This window comes from Puma concolor, chromosome A1 (assembly GCF_028749965.1).
Source record: "Puma concolor isolate L17-30 chromosome A1, mPumCon1.1.hap2, whole genome shotgun sequence".
In the NCBI taxonomy this organism is placed as follows: Eukaryota; Metazoa; Chordata; class Mammalia; order Carnivora; family Felidae; genus Puma; species Puma concolor.
In genome coordinates, this window is record NC_141667.1 from 151,227,335 (window position 1) to 151,243,259 (window position 15,925).

Below are 15,925 nucleotides of genomic sequence, written 5' to 3' on the forward strand. Positions count from 1 at the left end.
CTGGGGCGGGTGGGGGAGAGCTGTCCAGGGGCCAGTGGATGGATCAGGAGTAGAGCAATGAACTCCATCTGCAGGCCTCTACCCCAGCCTCAGGCCTGCGCCACCTCCCCAGTTCTGCTCCTTTTGCATGCAACACCCCCAACCCCACCAACCCCCCAACACCTGCAGAGTCAGTGGGGAAACTCACATGGCGGGAGTGGCCAGCTCTGGGGCTCTCATCCGTGTGCCCTCTTTTAGCCGCTGACAGAACTCCTCATTGATCTGCACCCCAGGGTAGGGGGAGGCCCCTGATGGCAGGAACAGGGTGAGGCAGGGGGTGGGTGGGGAGCAGGCAGCCGGTGCTCAGTCCAGCCCCCTCAGATTGGCTTTGTCCTGGCCCTTTATGGCAGAGGGCTCATCCTGCTGCTTCCAGGCCTGGGGTGGGGGTGGGGGCTGGCCAGCACTCCTGTCCTCCTATTATAGTTCTTCATTAGGTTAAAAAAGAATGATGGATGAAAACACGGTTGCGGGGATCCCCAGGGTCAGGAAGCCACACTGAGCCAATTAAGCCAGGTTTGGCACAGTGACCCCTCTTCAGAGACACCCTCCCCAGGCATCCAATGCAATCCCTTCCTAAATCCTGTGGCTTTGCCTGCATGCAGTACCTCGCCTCTCCTGACCACAGAAAAGATGGCCCTAAAGAGCCTCTTGGCCTCCCTCTGCCCCTGAGGGCAAGCCACACAACAGCAGGGCGATCCTTTTTATTTTTTTATTTTTTTAATGTTTATTTATTTTTGAGAGAGAGAGAGAGAGAGCGAGAGACCGAGTGCAAGTGGGGGAGGGGCAAAGGAGAGGGAGACACAGAATCCAAAGCAGGCTCCAGGCTCCAAGTTGTCAACACAGAGCCCTACACGGGGCTTGAACTCACGAACTGTGAGATCATGACCTTAGCTGAAGTTGGACGCTCAACCCACTGAGCCACCCAGGAGCCCCAGTAGGGCAATCCTTTAAACTTTTTTTTTCATTTATATTTGAGGGAGAGAGAGAGAGAGAGAGCATGCACGCGCATGTGTGCCTGCATGCGAGCGGGGGAAGGGCAGAGAGAGGACAACAGAAGATCCGAAGCAGGCTCTGAGCTGGTAGCAGAGGCTCGAACTCAAGGATCGTGAGATCATGATCTGAGCCAAAGTCAGATGCTTTACTGACTGAGACATGCAGGTGCCCCAGGAGTGATTCTTTTAAGACAAAACCCAGACTGCTCTCTCCCTTGCTCAAAGCTCTGAATGGCTTCCATGAGACTTAAATTCCAGGTCCTCACCCTGGTCAGCTCGTGCAGGGCATGGACCACCTCTCCTACCTCTTGCTGCATTTCCTGACGCCCCTTCCTCATCCCCTGCCATCATCCGACACTCCGGGATGATGGGCCTGGTTGTCCCCTAGTCCTGGACTGCTGTTTCCCAGGCCTGCCTGCCCTCCCCCAGCCCCTTCATCAGCCAGGCCCTCCTCTCCAGCTCACACACAGCCCCTGTCTGTCCTCCTGTGCTCTCCAGGCCGTTGGATTTTTAGTAATAGTATTCATGGTAGTTGCTCTTTAGTTCTTTTACTTCTCTATTTGTTCACTGCCTAGCTCCACCCTAGTGTGTGTGGGGGGGGGGGTTCATCTTGGTCCCAGGGTGCCCACCCAGGGACCCACGTGGAACTCTCCTAAGTAGGTACAATCCTTGAGTCAGCACCCAGTCTCCTCCAGGACACACCCCGGCCCTTGAAGGCAGGAGCGGCATCCCCAGTGACAGGTGGGGAAGGGGCTCATCCAGGGAGGGGACGATCTGGGGGGACCTGTGAGGCCTCTCCTCTGGGACCTGCGGTAACCCCAGGGACTGCCTAGTAAACACAGGCTCTGTGCTCGCAGAGACCAGAGTACACCACCCTCCACCCGCGAGAGCTGGTGCCAGGGTGGCCCACGCTGGAGGCAGAGGGGAGAGGTGGAGGGCTCTTAAGCCACTCGCCATAGAGTGACTGCTTGCTCCAGGTGCACACATCTGAGCCGCCCAGCCCCCTGCTTCACAAGGGCTAGGGTGATGTGACCTGGAGCCTACCATCCTGCCTCTCCCCTCCCCCACACCCTGCCGTGCACTTACCCAGGGAGAAGATCTCCCAGAGCAGCACCCCAAAGGACCACACGTCACTCTGCGTGGTGTACACTTTGTCAAAGATGCTCTCAGGGGCCATCCACTTCAGAGGCAGCCGGGCCTGGGGGAGGTGGGAGGAAGCTTGTCCCCATGGAGGGAGGGAAGAGAGGAAGAAAGCCAAACACTTGGGCAGCCCCTCTCTCACCCCCAGTCTCCCCAGAATTCTGGAGCCACACCCCAAGGACGGCCTTTGGCCCTTCCCACCCCTTCTGTGTTCAGAAGACTCTCACACCCTATAGGTGCCTAGTGTCTTCCTTGAAGTCTTCTGCCCTGCTGCTGTTCTCCCAGGTCTGTCTGGGCCCCTTCCTGCCCCAGAGCACTCTTAGGGGGGCACTTGGAACTCCTCCTCCTCTGGACCCCAGACCCAGCCTCTAGCGGAACCGGGACCCTGCACCCCCTCACCATCCTCACTTCATCTCCTCATCTGCTCACTGGGTAGCCACTGGATGCCTGGCATCACCCCTGACCACTCCTCTTGTAGCTCCTGATGTGCCTTCCCCATCATCTGTCTCTCTAACCTCTTGTGGCCTCTACCTGGGAGCCCTGAGGGCCACAGCTCCTTCTGACTGACCTCTGCCTTCACCTCAGCACCTCTGCTCCCCTTTCCTCACGGCCTGCAGAGGGGGCTTCTGGAAGGCACACTGGACTCTCCCCTCCAGCCCCCTCTACTCACCCGTGAGCGAGAATGAAGGGCAAAATCTTTCTGCATGGTGGCTATGCTATCAGGGTGGCCCATCACAGCCTAGACCCATCTCGCCCACTGGTCCCTCTCCAAGCATCTTCCTTTCTCCTCCGGGGGACAAACCCCTAAATTAGTGCTTGCCTGGCTGCCTCTGAGTGCCACCAATGAGACACACACTGCACCCAGCACACACAAACTTTTCTGTGACTACCCTCCACCATTCAGGGTCCACCTCTGCAGGGCAAGCATGTGGAGTCAGTCAGTGTCCACCTACTGGACAAGGACATGGGGCCAAACACAAGCTCTAGTTGGAACACCACGGTCCCTGCTCTTCAGCTCCTGTCTCTACTCCCCTGCCTCATGTGCCCTGGTGGGGCCTCTAAGGTCCCTATAGGTTCTCAGGCCTGCCATGTAGATGGCTGTGAGTTCCCCACCTGGCTCCTGGATAGGAGCTCCATGCCCCCATTGGCTGCCCTCCCTCTGTGGCCTGCACTCACGCTGCCCTTGCGCACGTAGTCAGGGTCTTTGTAGATGTCGCGGGCCAGGCCGAAGTCACAGATCTTCACCACATCACTTTCTGACAGCAAGATGTTCCGAGCAGCCAGGTCTCTGTGAATACACTAGGGGCACGAGGAGGTGTGAGGAGGGGTGGTCAGCACAGGTCCCTGGGGCCCACCCATGCCCGAGTCCTGCTCTTTCTTTTTTTTTAATCTTTCAAATTTTATTTATTTATCTTGAGAGAGAGAGAAGGGAGAGAGAGAGAGGGATGGGGCAGAGAGAGAGGAGAGAGCAAGAATCCCAAGCAGCCTCCTTGCCAGTGCAGAGCCTGATGTGGGGCTCGAACCCACAAACCATGAGATCATGACCTGAGCTGAAGTCAGATGTTTAACCAGCTGAACCATTCAGGTACCCCTTGGGGATAGATTTCTTGCTCCCCTGAGACTCTCCAGGGGCTCATGGAACTTTGGGGGCAGCAGAAGAGGCTGTGGAGTGGGACAGATTCCACATCCAGTTCCGCTGCTGATAGCTAGAGATCTTGGGAAATCACTCTCACACTCTGGTGTCAGTTTCCTCCTCTGCAAAGTGGGAGAAACATCCCCTGACCATAGCATCACTGTGGGGTGAGCTAGGACAGTGTGTGTCTTGGTGTGCTGGTAGGTCTGCACCTTTCTCCCTTCTGAGGGGCCTGCTGGGACAGTCACCTTGCGTGAAGCGAGGAACTCCATCCCTCGGGCCACCTGGAAGCTGTAGCAGACAAGGTCTTCCATGGTCAGCGGGCTCAGCCACAGGTCCCGGGCTGCACAATGGAGTGAGGCGGGCTCATGAGGGGCCCCTTCCACAACTCCTATCTTCCACCGCTCCCCAAAGGGAGCATTTGTTCACCAACCCTGGCTGTATCCCTCCTGGCTGGGCCCCTGAAGCCCCTGGCACTAGCTCACTGGTGTGTGGGCCCCTTCTCCTGCCCCTCAGCATCCACTATCTCTGTGGCACCCACTATCTACTCCCAGAGCGGTGAATGTTGTTGCATCACAGGCCTTTGCACCTGCTACTTCTTCCTGTTTGTTCCCACCCTTGTCTGGAAGGCAAATGTCTGTACATTCAATGATGCACGAATCAAATGTCAAGCCTCTGGAAACTGCCCCTGTGGTGTCTTCCCTTCCAAAGGAAAAGCCCATTACACACTCTCCCATGTAAGCCCCTTCAGGAGGGCCCAAGTGAGGCCAGCTTATCTCACAGTCCCCTGATCATGGGTATCATCATGCCAGTCAGACTTCTCTGGGCAAGGGGAAGCCAGGCTCTTACGTTCTTGGACCGGAGGGGCCCGTCCTGCCCCGCCCTTGCCGATCAGGAGCCTGGAGAGGAGGGCCCTGTCGCTGCTTCCTGGCCTCCGGTCAGCCTTGGCGCCTTCCACCATGGCGCGGAAGCGCCTTCGCTGCTCAGGGGACTTCTCCTAGGTATGAACAAAGTGGGTCTCGGGGGGGCGCTCCGCCACCCGCGGCAGTGGCGCTCCCCCACCCTCTAGCCCACCTTGGCATCCTTCGGGTACCCGGCAGAGCTCGGGCCACTGGTAGGGCGCCCACTTACAGCATAGGGGTTGAAGGCCTCCCGCTTGGCACGCAAGAAGTTGGAGAGATTGCCGTACTTGCAGAACTCCACGATAACCATGAGGGGGCCTAGAGCAGGGCGAGAGCGCGGCGCTCGGGGACCGACGGCAAGGTGGAGGGCGGGCACCACAGCAATGCCTCACTCCTCAGTCCTCCTGCCCCGCCCCGGACCGGCCCCGCCCATACCAAGCCCAGCAGGCCCCTCCTCTCAGGGGAAGGGGAGGGGTGGGGCACGAGCTCCTCACCATTTGGCTTGGTGCACGCCCCCAGGAGGTTGACCACGTTGAGGTGGTTGCCAATGTGGATTAGGATCTTGAGCTCCGACATCAAGGCTCGGTGCTCGCTAGCTGTGGCGCCCTCTGGAGGGGATATGGGGGCTTCGTGGGGTGTCCGGCCTGCCGCCTCCCTCCCCGGACCCGGCCCCTAGTCCGTGCGCGTCCCTTTCCCCACCACCGGCTTAGCTAAAGTGCAGCTAGAGCTCTCGCGCGTGAGGGCGTAGAGTCCCCAGCTCGTCCTGCTCGCCTCTTTGAGGCTGGAGTTTCGGGTGGGATTGGGAAGCATGACTCGGATCCAAGCCTCAGGCCTCCATGAAGAACCCTGGGTCAGGCTCTGGCTCTGAACCTCAGTTTCCCCTTCTGCACCACAGCTCTGCCAGCCCACCCAGAACTGCTGCCCCTCACCGTTCCCACCACCTCCTGACCCGCAGACTCCACACCTTTCAGCATTTTCACTGCCACAGTGTCACAGCTGCTGCCCTTGTTGATTCCAAAAGCCGAGGCTTCCACCACCTTCCCGAAGGCCCCATGGCCGAGAACTCTCCCTGTGGGGGCAGGGAGCCGGCTCCAGGTGAGCTGTATGAGGGTGAGGGTGAAGAGGGATGGGCAGCAGGGGCAACCCTTGTGAGGGGCCAGGAAGGAAGGAAGGCCCAGGAGGGGGAGGAGAGGGCGCCTCTCTGCCAAACAGGAAGAGCACTGAGACCAGGAGCGGGAAGAGAGGGAGAGGAGAAGCTGACAGGAAGGCCCTGCATCCTCTCCCAGCAGGTGCGATGGGCCCACCCAGCTCAGAGCTGCAGGAAGTGACCCCGGGGGGCCTGAGAACTGAGAGCCCTGGCCAAAGTTCTTGGGATGCACGCCCAGATGGGCAGGTTGGGCCAGGTGGGGGCCAGGCATGACTTTCTGGCCTGAGAATGGAGGGATTTCAGCACTTCAGAGGCTGAAGCCCATCTGTGCAGGCAGGATAGCGTGGGTGGGGCAGGCTGGGCGATCGCCTCACCGAGGTGCAGCCGCTCCCGGGGGAACTCCCATTGGCTGGCATCATAGGACAGGTATTCACACTGCTCCTCCAGAGGCACCTCCCCAGGGTCCATGATGATGGACAGGTAGCCTGTCTTGATGTCTGCATGGGCTGGCTGGGGTGGGGGTGGGGACGACTCACTGATTTGGCCACACCACGGTCTTGGGTAAAACTTTCCCCAGGACAGATGGGATCTCCTTTGGGACTCTCAGGCAAGGAGGGGACAGACTGACAGCCTCTGGTGGTGTAAGAGCCCAGCATGGAGGGGTCTGAGAGGCTTCCTAGGAGGTGAGGCTTCCAGGTGAGCCAGGACGGATGAGGATTTTATTTCTTATCTTACACGCGGTGCATGGTGTAGAGAGACCCCACAAGGAGCGGTGGAGAGGCTCAGTTGGGGGAGAAACGCTCACCCTCCTCATGTTACAGAAGATGAGGAGGAGGAGGACCCAGAAGAAGACAGCGATGACCCCGGTGCCGACAAGGATCACGATCTCCATGCTGCCTTTATCTTCGGAGCCTGAGTGGGCAGAAAGGGGCTACTCTGTGTGTGTGTTTTGGGAGGGGGATGCACCCTGCGAGAAGCGCCCTGACTGGCGGGCACAACTTGAGGGAGGTGACTATGAGAAGGCGTCAAGTGCGGGTGGCAGGTGGGCGGGAGGGTGCAATGGGGAGGTTGGACCTTCCACGGCCACGCTGGCGGAGGAATTGACGCAGCCCTTGGCGTTGCACACGCTGCACAGATAGCGTCCCGCGTCTTCCTCACGCACGCGCTGTATGCTCAGTTTCTGGTTGGAGTCTGCCAGGTAGATTCCTGTATGGGGTGGGGTGGAGGTTCGAGTTCATTTTGGGTCTGGGCCCTTGACCTGGATAGCCTCTCTCTGCACCCTGCCCTTCGCCTGGATCCACCGCTTACCGGACTCTTCCTCCAGTAGCCTCTCGTCTTTGTACCACAAGATGCTGGGCACGTGCGCCCCTGCCACGGGGCACCGCATCTCCAGAGAGTCGCTCACATTCACCAGGAGATCGGTCAAGTTCTGTGTGAGCCGCGGGGCTTCCAGGGCTGAGGGTGGGGGTCGAGAGCGAGCTAAGTGGCGCTGCAGAAAGCCTCAGGGCATTCCGGGAAAGGGTCTCGCAGGGCTGGGAGCAGAGAGTGGGGACGGATTGTGCGAAGCTCAAGGAAGGATCGGGTTTGAGCGCAGAGTGGGAGGGCTGTGGACCTCCACAGCAGGGGCGGGGGTGGGGAGGAGGAACCTCAGTGGCGGCTCAGGCGCGTTCTGGGAGGGGAGAAAGGCTCTTGGGGAAACACCGCCAGCCCTCTCCTGCAGCCCTGCCCGCCTCACCCTGCACTGACAGGTACTTCTTGTGGCAGTGCTTGTCGTGGCTGCGACGGTCCTGCACCTCGCATACGTAATCGCCTTCGTGCTCTGGAGCCACGCGGGGGATGGTCAGGCTGAGTGTGGCGTGGCGCGCCCCTGGCTCCGCCTCCTCCAGGCTGGCTGCCAGCGGCGTAGCGAAGAGGTGCACGTTCTTGCAGTCGAGCAGCAGTGGGTTCCCGTGCGCATCGTGCAGCGTGGACAGGTTGAGGCGGTACCAACGCAGATTCTCGTAGGTGTAGTTGTCCGCCCGGCAGCTCAGGCGCACGTCTTGGCCCTCTAGGGGTTCTTCGGATGGCTCGGATACTATGCTGAAGCCGTCAGGGATGTCTGGGGAGGGAGGAGGAACCTCTGTGACACTGCACCCAGAGTTGGCGCACCTACCTGCCTGTCCCGGTGCTCGCTCTCCCTTTCCCAGCTCTCTTTGGACTCAGCTCTCGACAAAGAGGGTGCATCACGTGTATTTGGGCCGGGTGCACCACCAGGGAGAGCCCCCTTCATGCCCCTTCTCCCTAACACTGACCAGTGGGACTGGCTCCCTGAAGTCAGCCCCACCATTTCCTGCCTGTCATCCTTCTAGCTCTCTATTGGATAAACCCCAGCCCCACTGCTGTCCCTACTGCTCCTGGGAGCCCGGACCATCAGTGGGGTCCTTGTCTGCACACTTGGTGCCGTCCTGTCCCATCCTCCCTCGCTGCTGATCACACTCCACCACTATCCCCTCCTTGAAACAATCTCATTGTTTCATTAGCTTGTGGCGATGCCTCGCTCCTGATTTCCTTTTGTCCCTTGGTCACACTCCTTGTCAGGCTCCTGTGGGCTCCTCTCCCCCCTCCCTCCCGCAGGGTGTCCTCTCTGGCCCCATCTCTCTTCGAGGTGCCCTTATCTACATGCCTGGGCACAGTGACTGTCCTTTAATAGGCTTCTGAGCATAACTGGGGCACTAAAACATCTGAAAATCTGAGGAAACTACAGACCTTTTTCCCCCAGGAAACATGTACATGTGAGCCAGCTGCGGTGTGGGAAGGGGGTGGGAGGAGCACCAGTGGGGAGGTGCCTCCAGGGTTGGGGGCAAAGGGTGCCACTCCATCCCAGTGGACCGGCACCCCAGTTCATATGCTGATGACCTCCAAATCTATCCCTCCCACCCAGACCCAGGGGCCCACTGGGCCCCTGATGTCTCTCCCGGGTGCCTGACATCATCAGAAACTCAGTGGGCCCAACTTGGGCTCCTTATCCTCTTCCAGGCCTTCTCTCCTTCCTCCTGTGCCCGCTGGTTCCTGACTCCACCCAGGCCTGTGCAAGTCACTCACTGGTCACGTAGAAGTAGATGAGCCGCTCGTCCTGGCCCACTTTGTTGAAGACCATGCACTTGTACATGGCAGACACGTTGGCATCCTGGATCACCAGCTTGCTCACCGTCTAAGCAGAACACAAGCATTTCCTGCCCAAGTTCATCCCACCCTGACCTTCCTCCCTTTCTGCAAGGAGGCAGCTGTGCCCAGCAGAGTAGTGGGGATCACTGAGGCCTGGAGCTGGAGGGGACCAAGCTCAGAGACAGGACCAGGTGGGGAGCAGAAGGTGAAGCCTTTGCACAGCAGAAGTGGCTCTCTGGAAAAGTCAAGGACGAAGCTATGAACAGCATCAGCTGTGGCTGAGGTCAGAGGGCAGCATTAGGCAGGGCTACAGAGACCTCTGGGTGTAGATAGGCTGAGGCTGTGGCCATGTTGAGGAGGAGGGGACAGACCCAGTCTAGCACTGGGGCGGTCCAAGCCAGGGCTAGGATTCATGGTGTGGAGCAAGGCCAGCAGCTGGTCACTGTGTGGGACCCTTGCGATGTGTCACATTCACCCCAGGGCTGCTCACAGCACCTCTCTCTGGGCCCTGGATGGTGGCAAGGGGAGGGAATGGGTCCCAGGTCTGGAATAGGACTGGCCTGAAGGACTCTGGCCTGGGGAATAGGAAGCTTGGAGGCTGGGGGAGGAGAGGGCCATAGGCCCTGCCTACCATCCAAACACCACCACCCCCCATTCCAAGCTGGGCACTTCCTGGCCAGGCCTGGAACAGGAAGAGGCTCTGGAGGTGTGTAGGAAAACAGGAAGTGACCGTAGGAAGTGGGTGCCTTTGTTCAGTCCCTTCCCCCGCCTGGCCTCTTCTAGGCATTGCCCCCAGGCTGGGCCAGAGGCTCAGTTGCCTTCGGTGGAGACCTAGCTGACTCCAGGCCTAACCCTCCTAGCCCTGGAGCCTGTGGGTGGCTGGGGCCCAGGGCCTGGAAGGGCTGCCTTGAATCTAAGCTTCTCTGTCTAGGAAGAAGCTGGAGGTCCCCCCCCCCCCCCCCAATCCACGTGCAGGAAGGGGAGCTGAAGCCCAGAGACACTGCAGAAAGACCACCAACTGTCAGAGCTCGGCAGGCCTAGGGGAAGTGGAGGAGGCCAGGAGAGGGCTCCTCTCTGCCTGCCTTCTCCTCCCCTATCAGTGGCATGGCTGACGCATACCTTATTCTTCCCCTCTACAAATTCGGTCCAGGTGTCCAGACTTTCAATGGGGTTCACTGCATCCTGTGTGGTCACCTCTCTCCAGTCACGGCACTGTGGCATGTGGTCTCTCTGCTGCCGCCGGCTGCTGGGAGCAAGAGGGGGCCAGGTCAGGTCAGGATATGGGCAGGGAAGGCCCCACAGAGGGTGGGGGTCGAGACTTTGTCATACTCAGGGTCATCTGCTCACACGTGTGGGGATTGGGGCTTTGTTTCTGGAACACTATCTTCCACTCTTTATGCTTATGGTCCCGTAACAACCTATCCTGTGAAGGCTGCCAGACACAGCCTTCCCCAAAGGCCGAGGCCTGCTGCCTGCGGAGCAGCACATACCTGTGGCCTCATGGCCCCCTCTATCCTGCTGTGCCCACCACCCCCTACTCAAGATGTGTCCCTTCCTGCATCCCATTCCTAGATCTCCCAGGGGCAGCAGAGTCAACACTTTTGTTCTAAGAAGCCCCCTCCTCCTTCCAGAGCTGTGGCCCCTTCCTGGGCTGGGTGTGACCCCAGCACCTTTAGTCCCTTGTTGGGATATGGGTCTGGGGTCCCAAGGGAGGCTCTTGTCTACCCCCAGCAGAGCAGAGTGGGACCCTAGGGTTCTGTCAGTTGGCCTAGAGCAAAAAGGTAGAAACATCAGAGGGAAGCAAATTTGGAAGGGCCTCGTGGTCTAGAAGAATCTCTTATGAGCCTTGGATGCAGCCGGCCACCCCTACCGAGCCTCCACCATTGATGGTCCTGTCGCTATAGCCCCTTTCCTGGTGCAGCTTCTCTGTCACTTCCTTGGGTTCCCAGCCTCCATCCTTCCCTAGCCTGTGCCCTTCCACCCTGCCCACAAGGATCTCTTGCTCAATGGCAAATGTGACCTGTGAGCCCCCCCACTCCGTGCCCTTCACTGCTCCCTAGTGCCTTCCAGACCGCTGGCTACCTTGGCACCCTCTTCTCCCATCCCCTGCTTGTCCAATTTGTCCCTGCTCTCAGCAAGCTCCTTGGTCTGTCTGTCCTCCTGGTACCCAGCTCCCGTGTAGGGGCGCATGGCTCCTCAGTTGGGCGGGCAGGCTCTGCTGCTTACAGCCGTGACCTTGGGAAAGTCAGGACCCTTCTCTGATCCTCAGTTTCTTCCTCTATAAGGGGTCATCGTGAACACTTCTCAGAAAAAGTTAACTGGGCATGATTGGTGTGCCCCAGTGCTCAATACAAGTCTCATAAAACTAGCTCACGTCTGCCCACTTGGTGCCCAGTTCCCTTTGTCCTCCTGGATGATGCAGTTATGTGTCTTGGGGGCTTTCATTTCAAGGTGGTGGGTGGCAGCTGCACCATCCCATGTGCAGCCCAGCCTGATGGATACTAAGGAGGCTCTGAGCCTTGCTCAGGTGAGGTAAGGTCAGGGAATGGCGGTAGGGTTCGAGTTTAAAGCAGGACTCTGGGGAGGAGTGCGGGCCGTGAGTGGGGGACCCAGCCCAGGTTGAGGATGGAGCTGGGAAGCAGGGAAAGACAGGCTGGAGCCACACTCACAGGCTGCGCTGGGTGAAGGTCTTGCAGGGGGTCCATGGCCTCCAGTGCCACTGGACGCTGAGAGGAGGGGGCACCCCATAGGCAGTGCAGGTGAGGGCCTGGCGGCTGTGGCGGGAGTAGGTGCTGGGGGAGGAGGCCTCCTTCTCGTGGATGTGGGGGGGCACTGGGGACACAAGCAGACAGCTGGTCAGCAGGCCCCTGCCGTGCCCACCATTCTCTACTCAAGATGTGCCCCTTCCTGTAGAGTCCACCCAGGGACAGCAGAGTCCCCTGTCTTGTTCTAGGAAGCTCACCCTGCACCGTCCCTTCTCCCGTCCCGCCCCTGTACCGTTCACCACCAGCTCCAGGCTGATGTTGCACCGCAGGCCGGCCGCAGAGTTCCACAGGGCGAGGGTGTAGATGCCTGCACTGGCCTCCGTCACCTCCTTGAGCACCAGGGCATGCGGACTATGGCGCCCGGACACTGACTTTCTGTCCTTGTACCTGGCCCGAGAAGGGAGTTCAGGGGCTCACGTGGACCAACGCCTGCCCTGTCCTAGCATCCCTTCCCTGCCACAGCCAGGCCCCTACAGGATAACTGCAGTAGACTGTCAGGGGAGGCAGGAAGAGGCTGGTGCCAGAGTCCTGATGGGCCAGGCTGGAGTGAGAGACCCCTCCTGGACCAGACCAGGAGGCTGCTGGGAAGGGCGGCAGGGCTTCAGGCTGGGGCAGCTGCTGACTCTGCATGGAGAGCAGGTGACCTGGAGGCTATGGGGATGGTCTCCAGGCCGCACTGTCTCTCACAGACTTCAATGGTATGTACTGGGAAGGACCAGAAGTGCAGTCCTCCAGTAGCACAGACCAGACCCTTACCGCATGGGGGCTCTGCCTCACTCTCTGACCCCAGCTCTGCCCTTCCTGGAGCTTTTCAGATGCTGGGTCTTCTTGCTGCCCCCACACTCCCACCTGGGGCCTTTGTATTTGCTGTCCTTCTCCTTGCTTGGATGCTCGGTCCCCTAGACACCTGTATGGCTCCCTCTCTCCTACATTCAAATACTTATTAGACAAAACTTTGCCTACTGTCCTATGAACCAGCTCCTGCCCTCTGCCCTGCTTCTCCCTGCCTGCTTCTCCTCACACTGTCCCCTTTACTGCTATGTCCCTACACTTAGAGAAATACACATCGGTGTTCAGTGTACATGCAAATAGATGTGGTTCCTCCCCAGGCCTGACCTGGGAGTGCTGCTGGCAGCTGCCTCTGCAACCCACACTCTACCTGGAAATGGTCCTCCCTCACGCAGGTGGCTTCCCCTGGTATTCAGCCAGAGTGGTGCGGGAGAGGCACACCCTTGGTCAGAGACCAACAGTGAGGGGGGATGTAGGGGAGGAGCATGAGTCATCCAGGGTCACACAGCAGGACAGGGCAGGGCAGACCTGAGGCCATGTGGCCTGCCAGGCTCTGGTGCAAAATTCTGAGTCTGCCTCCTGCTGCGTCTGTGATCTTCGGCAACCCCCTTCATGGCCCCAAGCCCCCAATGTCATCATCTGAAAACCGGGGAAACAAAATGCACTTTTTTGCAGGGGTCATGAGGTTGAACTGAGTTACAGCCTGTGGTGTCAGCACTGTGCTGGACACAAAGGGTGCTTCAGGAGCTGAGGGCCAGCCTGTCTGTCCACTAGATCTCTATCCATTCACTTACTCATAGCCATCACATGACAGCCTAGAAGAATAGACCCTTGTGGGGCTGTGGTGGCTACTGTGCCTGGGGGCAGGTGTCTCAATGGACAATGGGCCCAGCTGAGCACTTCTTAGAGGCAGGTGTTGGCCAGGTGAGAGGAGAAAAACTAGATGTAGTGGGAATGATGAGAGGCAGCCAGCTGCCTGAGCCCCAGGTCTGGGCCAGACCCTGGATGGGTCAGTCTTGCTGGCCTTGGAGAGCAGGGGACAGAGCCCCAGGTATCTCCAGGAGGCTGATATGTAAGGGAGGCTCCAGGCTGCATCAGTGCCTTTTAAGACCCTGTCCTCTACCAGGTACTGCTAATGGACCACAAAGCCTATGGCCTTAGAGGTAGGGTTATACAAGGCCCAGGCCCACAGCATCCTGAGGCCCTCCCAGGAGAAGCCTGCTTCCAGCCTGGGACAGCCAGCACAGTGACATCCCAGCTGAGAATGTCTGGGGCCCCTGCTTGCCCAGCTCCAGGCTTTCAGAAAAGGTGATCCTGCCTGGAGGGAGGTGCCCTGGTCTGGGAAGGGCAGGGTTTCTCTGGCCAGCTGGGAAAGGATGAAGCAGAGTTCTCCCAGGAGGCTTAGTGCTCAGGTAGGAATGCCCTTCCCCTTCCCCCACCTCTGTTTCCATGTGTACAATGGGGGTCAGGCTAGAGTGTGACATCCCAGGGTTGGACTGCACTGATTGCTCAGATGACCCAAGGGTGTGTGTGTGTGTGGAGGGGGATGCTGTGACAACCTGAGCTCCTAGGGAGCTCTCTGGGAGCACATAGCAAGGGCGGAGCCACCACTGAGGGACCCTCCCCCTCACTGACCCTTAATACATCCTGAAGGGGAGGCCTTCTCGGGTCACAGACCAGAGCTGGGGCTCTGGAGTCTGTGGGCCTCCTGGAAACTCTTGCTTTCTGCCACACAGCTCAGGCCCAGCCCAGAGCCTGGCCCTACAACAGTCTGTGGAAACTGTGTGGCATCTCTGAACTCATGGATAGGAGGGTCCTGGCGGTGGTAACCTGTTCAGAGGGAGGCCTAAGAAACCCAAAGCCACTGCTGTAGGGCAGGCCCAAGCTCTGTGACATCCTTCAGCTGGCAGGGCCCTCAGGGACACTGAGCAGTTGCAGGAATCAGTTGGATAAAGCCCTACATTGTGCCCACCACACCCACTGATAACAGGAGGCTGGTGTTTGCAAGCTTTCGTAGCTTAGAAGCAACCAGAGATAACTTTCCCTCTGGCTTAAATATTGTCTTAGGTGCATGTTCCTTAGAGTGTCTTCAGAGGGGAGTCCCCATAGGGGTCTCAGGGCACAGACCCTTGATGGGGAGGATGCTGCCCTTCCCGCCTTGTTGGACCTGGTGGGTAGCAAGAGGCAGGGGCCAGGGCTGGTACCATTGGAACTCCGGCGGGGGGTACGCTGCTAGCTTCACAGGCAGCTTCACCAACTCATCTCCTGCGGTGGCCTCCAGGACAGGACCCTTGAGCCACTCGACGCTGATGAAGGGCTTTTCTGCCAGATGGGAGGCATCAGTGTAAAGCCGGGGCCTGGAGTCACTGACCCAGCCCTGCCCAGGGACTCCCAGCTGTGGTCTGGCACCCCCCAGAGGACAGATGCCTGCAGACTGGGGCTCGCCCTGCCCTCTGGGGTCCACTCATTACCCTCCCTTCCCTCTGGCTGGACTCTACACTGCTCAGGTGCACCCTGACCTCTGACCTCCGCCCACACTGCACATGGACCCTTGTTCCTCAGGCTTGATGACTGACACCCGACTCAGCCCCACGCCATACCATGCACAATGACCTCAGTGCTCTCTCGGAATCGCTGGATGCCGTTGTTGGCCTCACACACATACGGGCCCAGGTCATGCTGGCTGACGTTGTGGATGGTCAGGATGCTGGAGAGCTCTGTGTGAGTCTGCTGGGAGCGCCGCTCTGGCACCCACTTACCCCGCTCTGCCTGCCCACGCCCAGGGGAAGCCCAGGGTCAGAGCAGGTGGGTTCTGGCAGAACTGAGCACCAAAGGCACATATCCCAGCCTAGCAGGGACTCTGGAAGCCTTGGACCCAGACCCAGAGTTTTCCTTGGGGTAGGAAAACTTTGCTATCAGACAGGGGCTCTTGGGGCAGGACCCTCTATTCAGAGGCCAGTGTGCACCAGGCCAGGGTGGGGGTGGGCAGTGATGGACACTCCTGGGGACAGTGTGGGCAGTGAATGGGGACTCCGGGGGATGGTTCCAGTATGGCCCTGGCCGGGCTGCTGGCTTCACCTGCTTCCCTGGATAGTCCCAGTCAAAGGTGACACCTGAGTTGAACTCGGCCCACACAGTGCAGTTCAGGACCAGCTTCTCCCCAACCAGCAGCTCCAGCGACTTCTTGGGGAACAGCTGGATGTCATAGAGCTCGTTGCCTGGAGGAGACATGCACAGTGACCCCCACACCCTTCACAGGATGGCACATACAGGGTGTAGGGCACAGGGTGCCCGATGAGACCAGCTGTGGCACCTATAGCCCCATTAGCAGGAATTGGGGGATCCCCCATCCGCTTCCTGCAGTCCCCCCAGGA

General features: G+C 59.1%; 1 protein-coding gene across 5 annotated transcripts in view; it reads right to left on the reverse strand.

The window, feature by feature from the left end:
* The window catches only part of FLT4 (fms related receptor tyrosine kinase 4), a 44,372-nt gene that overhangs the window by 11,920 nt on the left and 16,527 nt on the right, over window positions 1-15,925 (reverse strand). For 4 of the 5 annotated variants that reach the window (XM_086706617.1, XM_086706614.1, XM_086706609.1 and 1 more), the window contains exons 6-25: window positions 15,630-15,769; window positions 15,152-15,320; window positions 14,756-14,873; window positions 11,995-12,149; window positions 11,667-11,829; window positions 10,117-10,243; window positions 8,935-9,043; window positions 7,589-7,951; window positions 7,162-7,308; window positions 6,928-7,059; window positions 6,659-6,765; window positions 6,228-6,363; window positions 5,671-5,775; window positions 5,201-5,314; window positions 4,936-5,024; window positions 4,654-4,801; window positions 4,053-4,147; window positions 3,348-3,470; window positions 2,118-2,229; window positions 188-287 (exon numbers count right to left, since the gene is read on the reverse strand). In XM_086706617.1, coding sequence (XP_086562743.1) covers window positions 188-287; window positions 2,118-2,229; window positions 3,348-3,470; window positions 4,053-4,147; window positions 4,654-4,801; window positions 4,936-5,024; window positions 5,201-5,314; window positions 5,671-5,775; window positions 6,228-6,363; window positions 6,659-6,765; window positions 6,928-7,059; window positions 7,162-7,308; window positions 7,589-7,951; window positions 8,935-9,043; window positions 10,117-10,243; window positions 11,667-11,829; window positions 11,995-12,149; window positions 14,756-14,873; window positions 15,152-15,320; window positions 15,630-15,769 — 2,752 coding nt within the window. The remainder of the gene's footprint in view (window positions 1-187; window positions 288-2,117; window positions 2,230-3,347; window positions 3,471-4,052; window positions 4,148-4,653; window positions 4,802-4,935; window positions 5,025-5,200; window positions 5,315-5,670; window positions 5,776-6,227; window positions 6,364-6,658; window positions 6,766-6,927; window positions 7,060-7,161; window positions 7,309-7,588; window positions 7,952-8,934; window positions 9,044-10,116; window positions 10,244-11,666; window positions 11,830-11,994; window positions 12,150-14,755; window positions 14,874-15,151; window positions 15,321-15,629; window positions 15,770-15,925) is intronic. The other variant, XM_086706608.1, reaches the window with a different exon arrangement.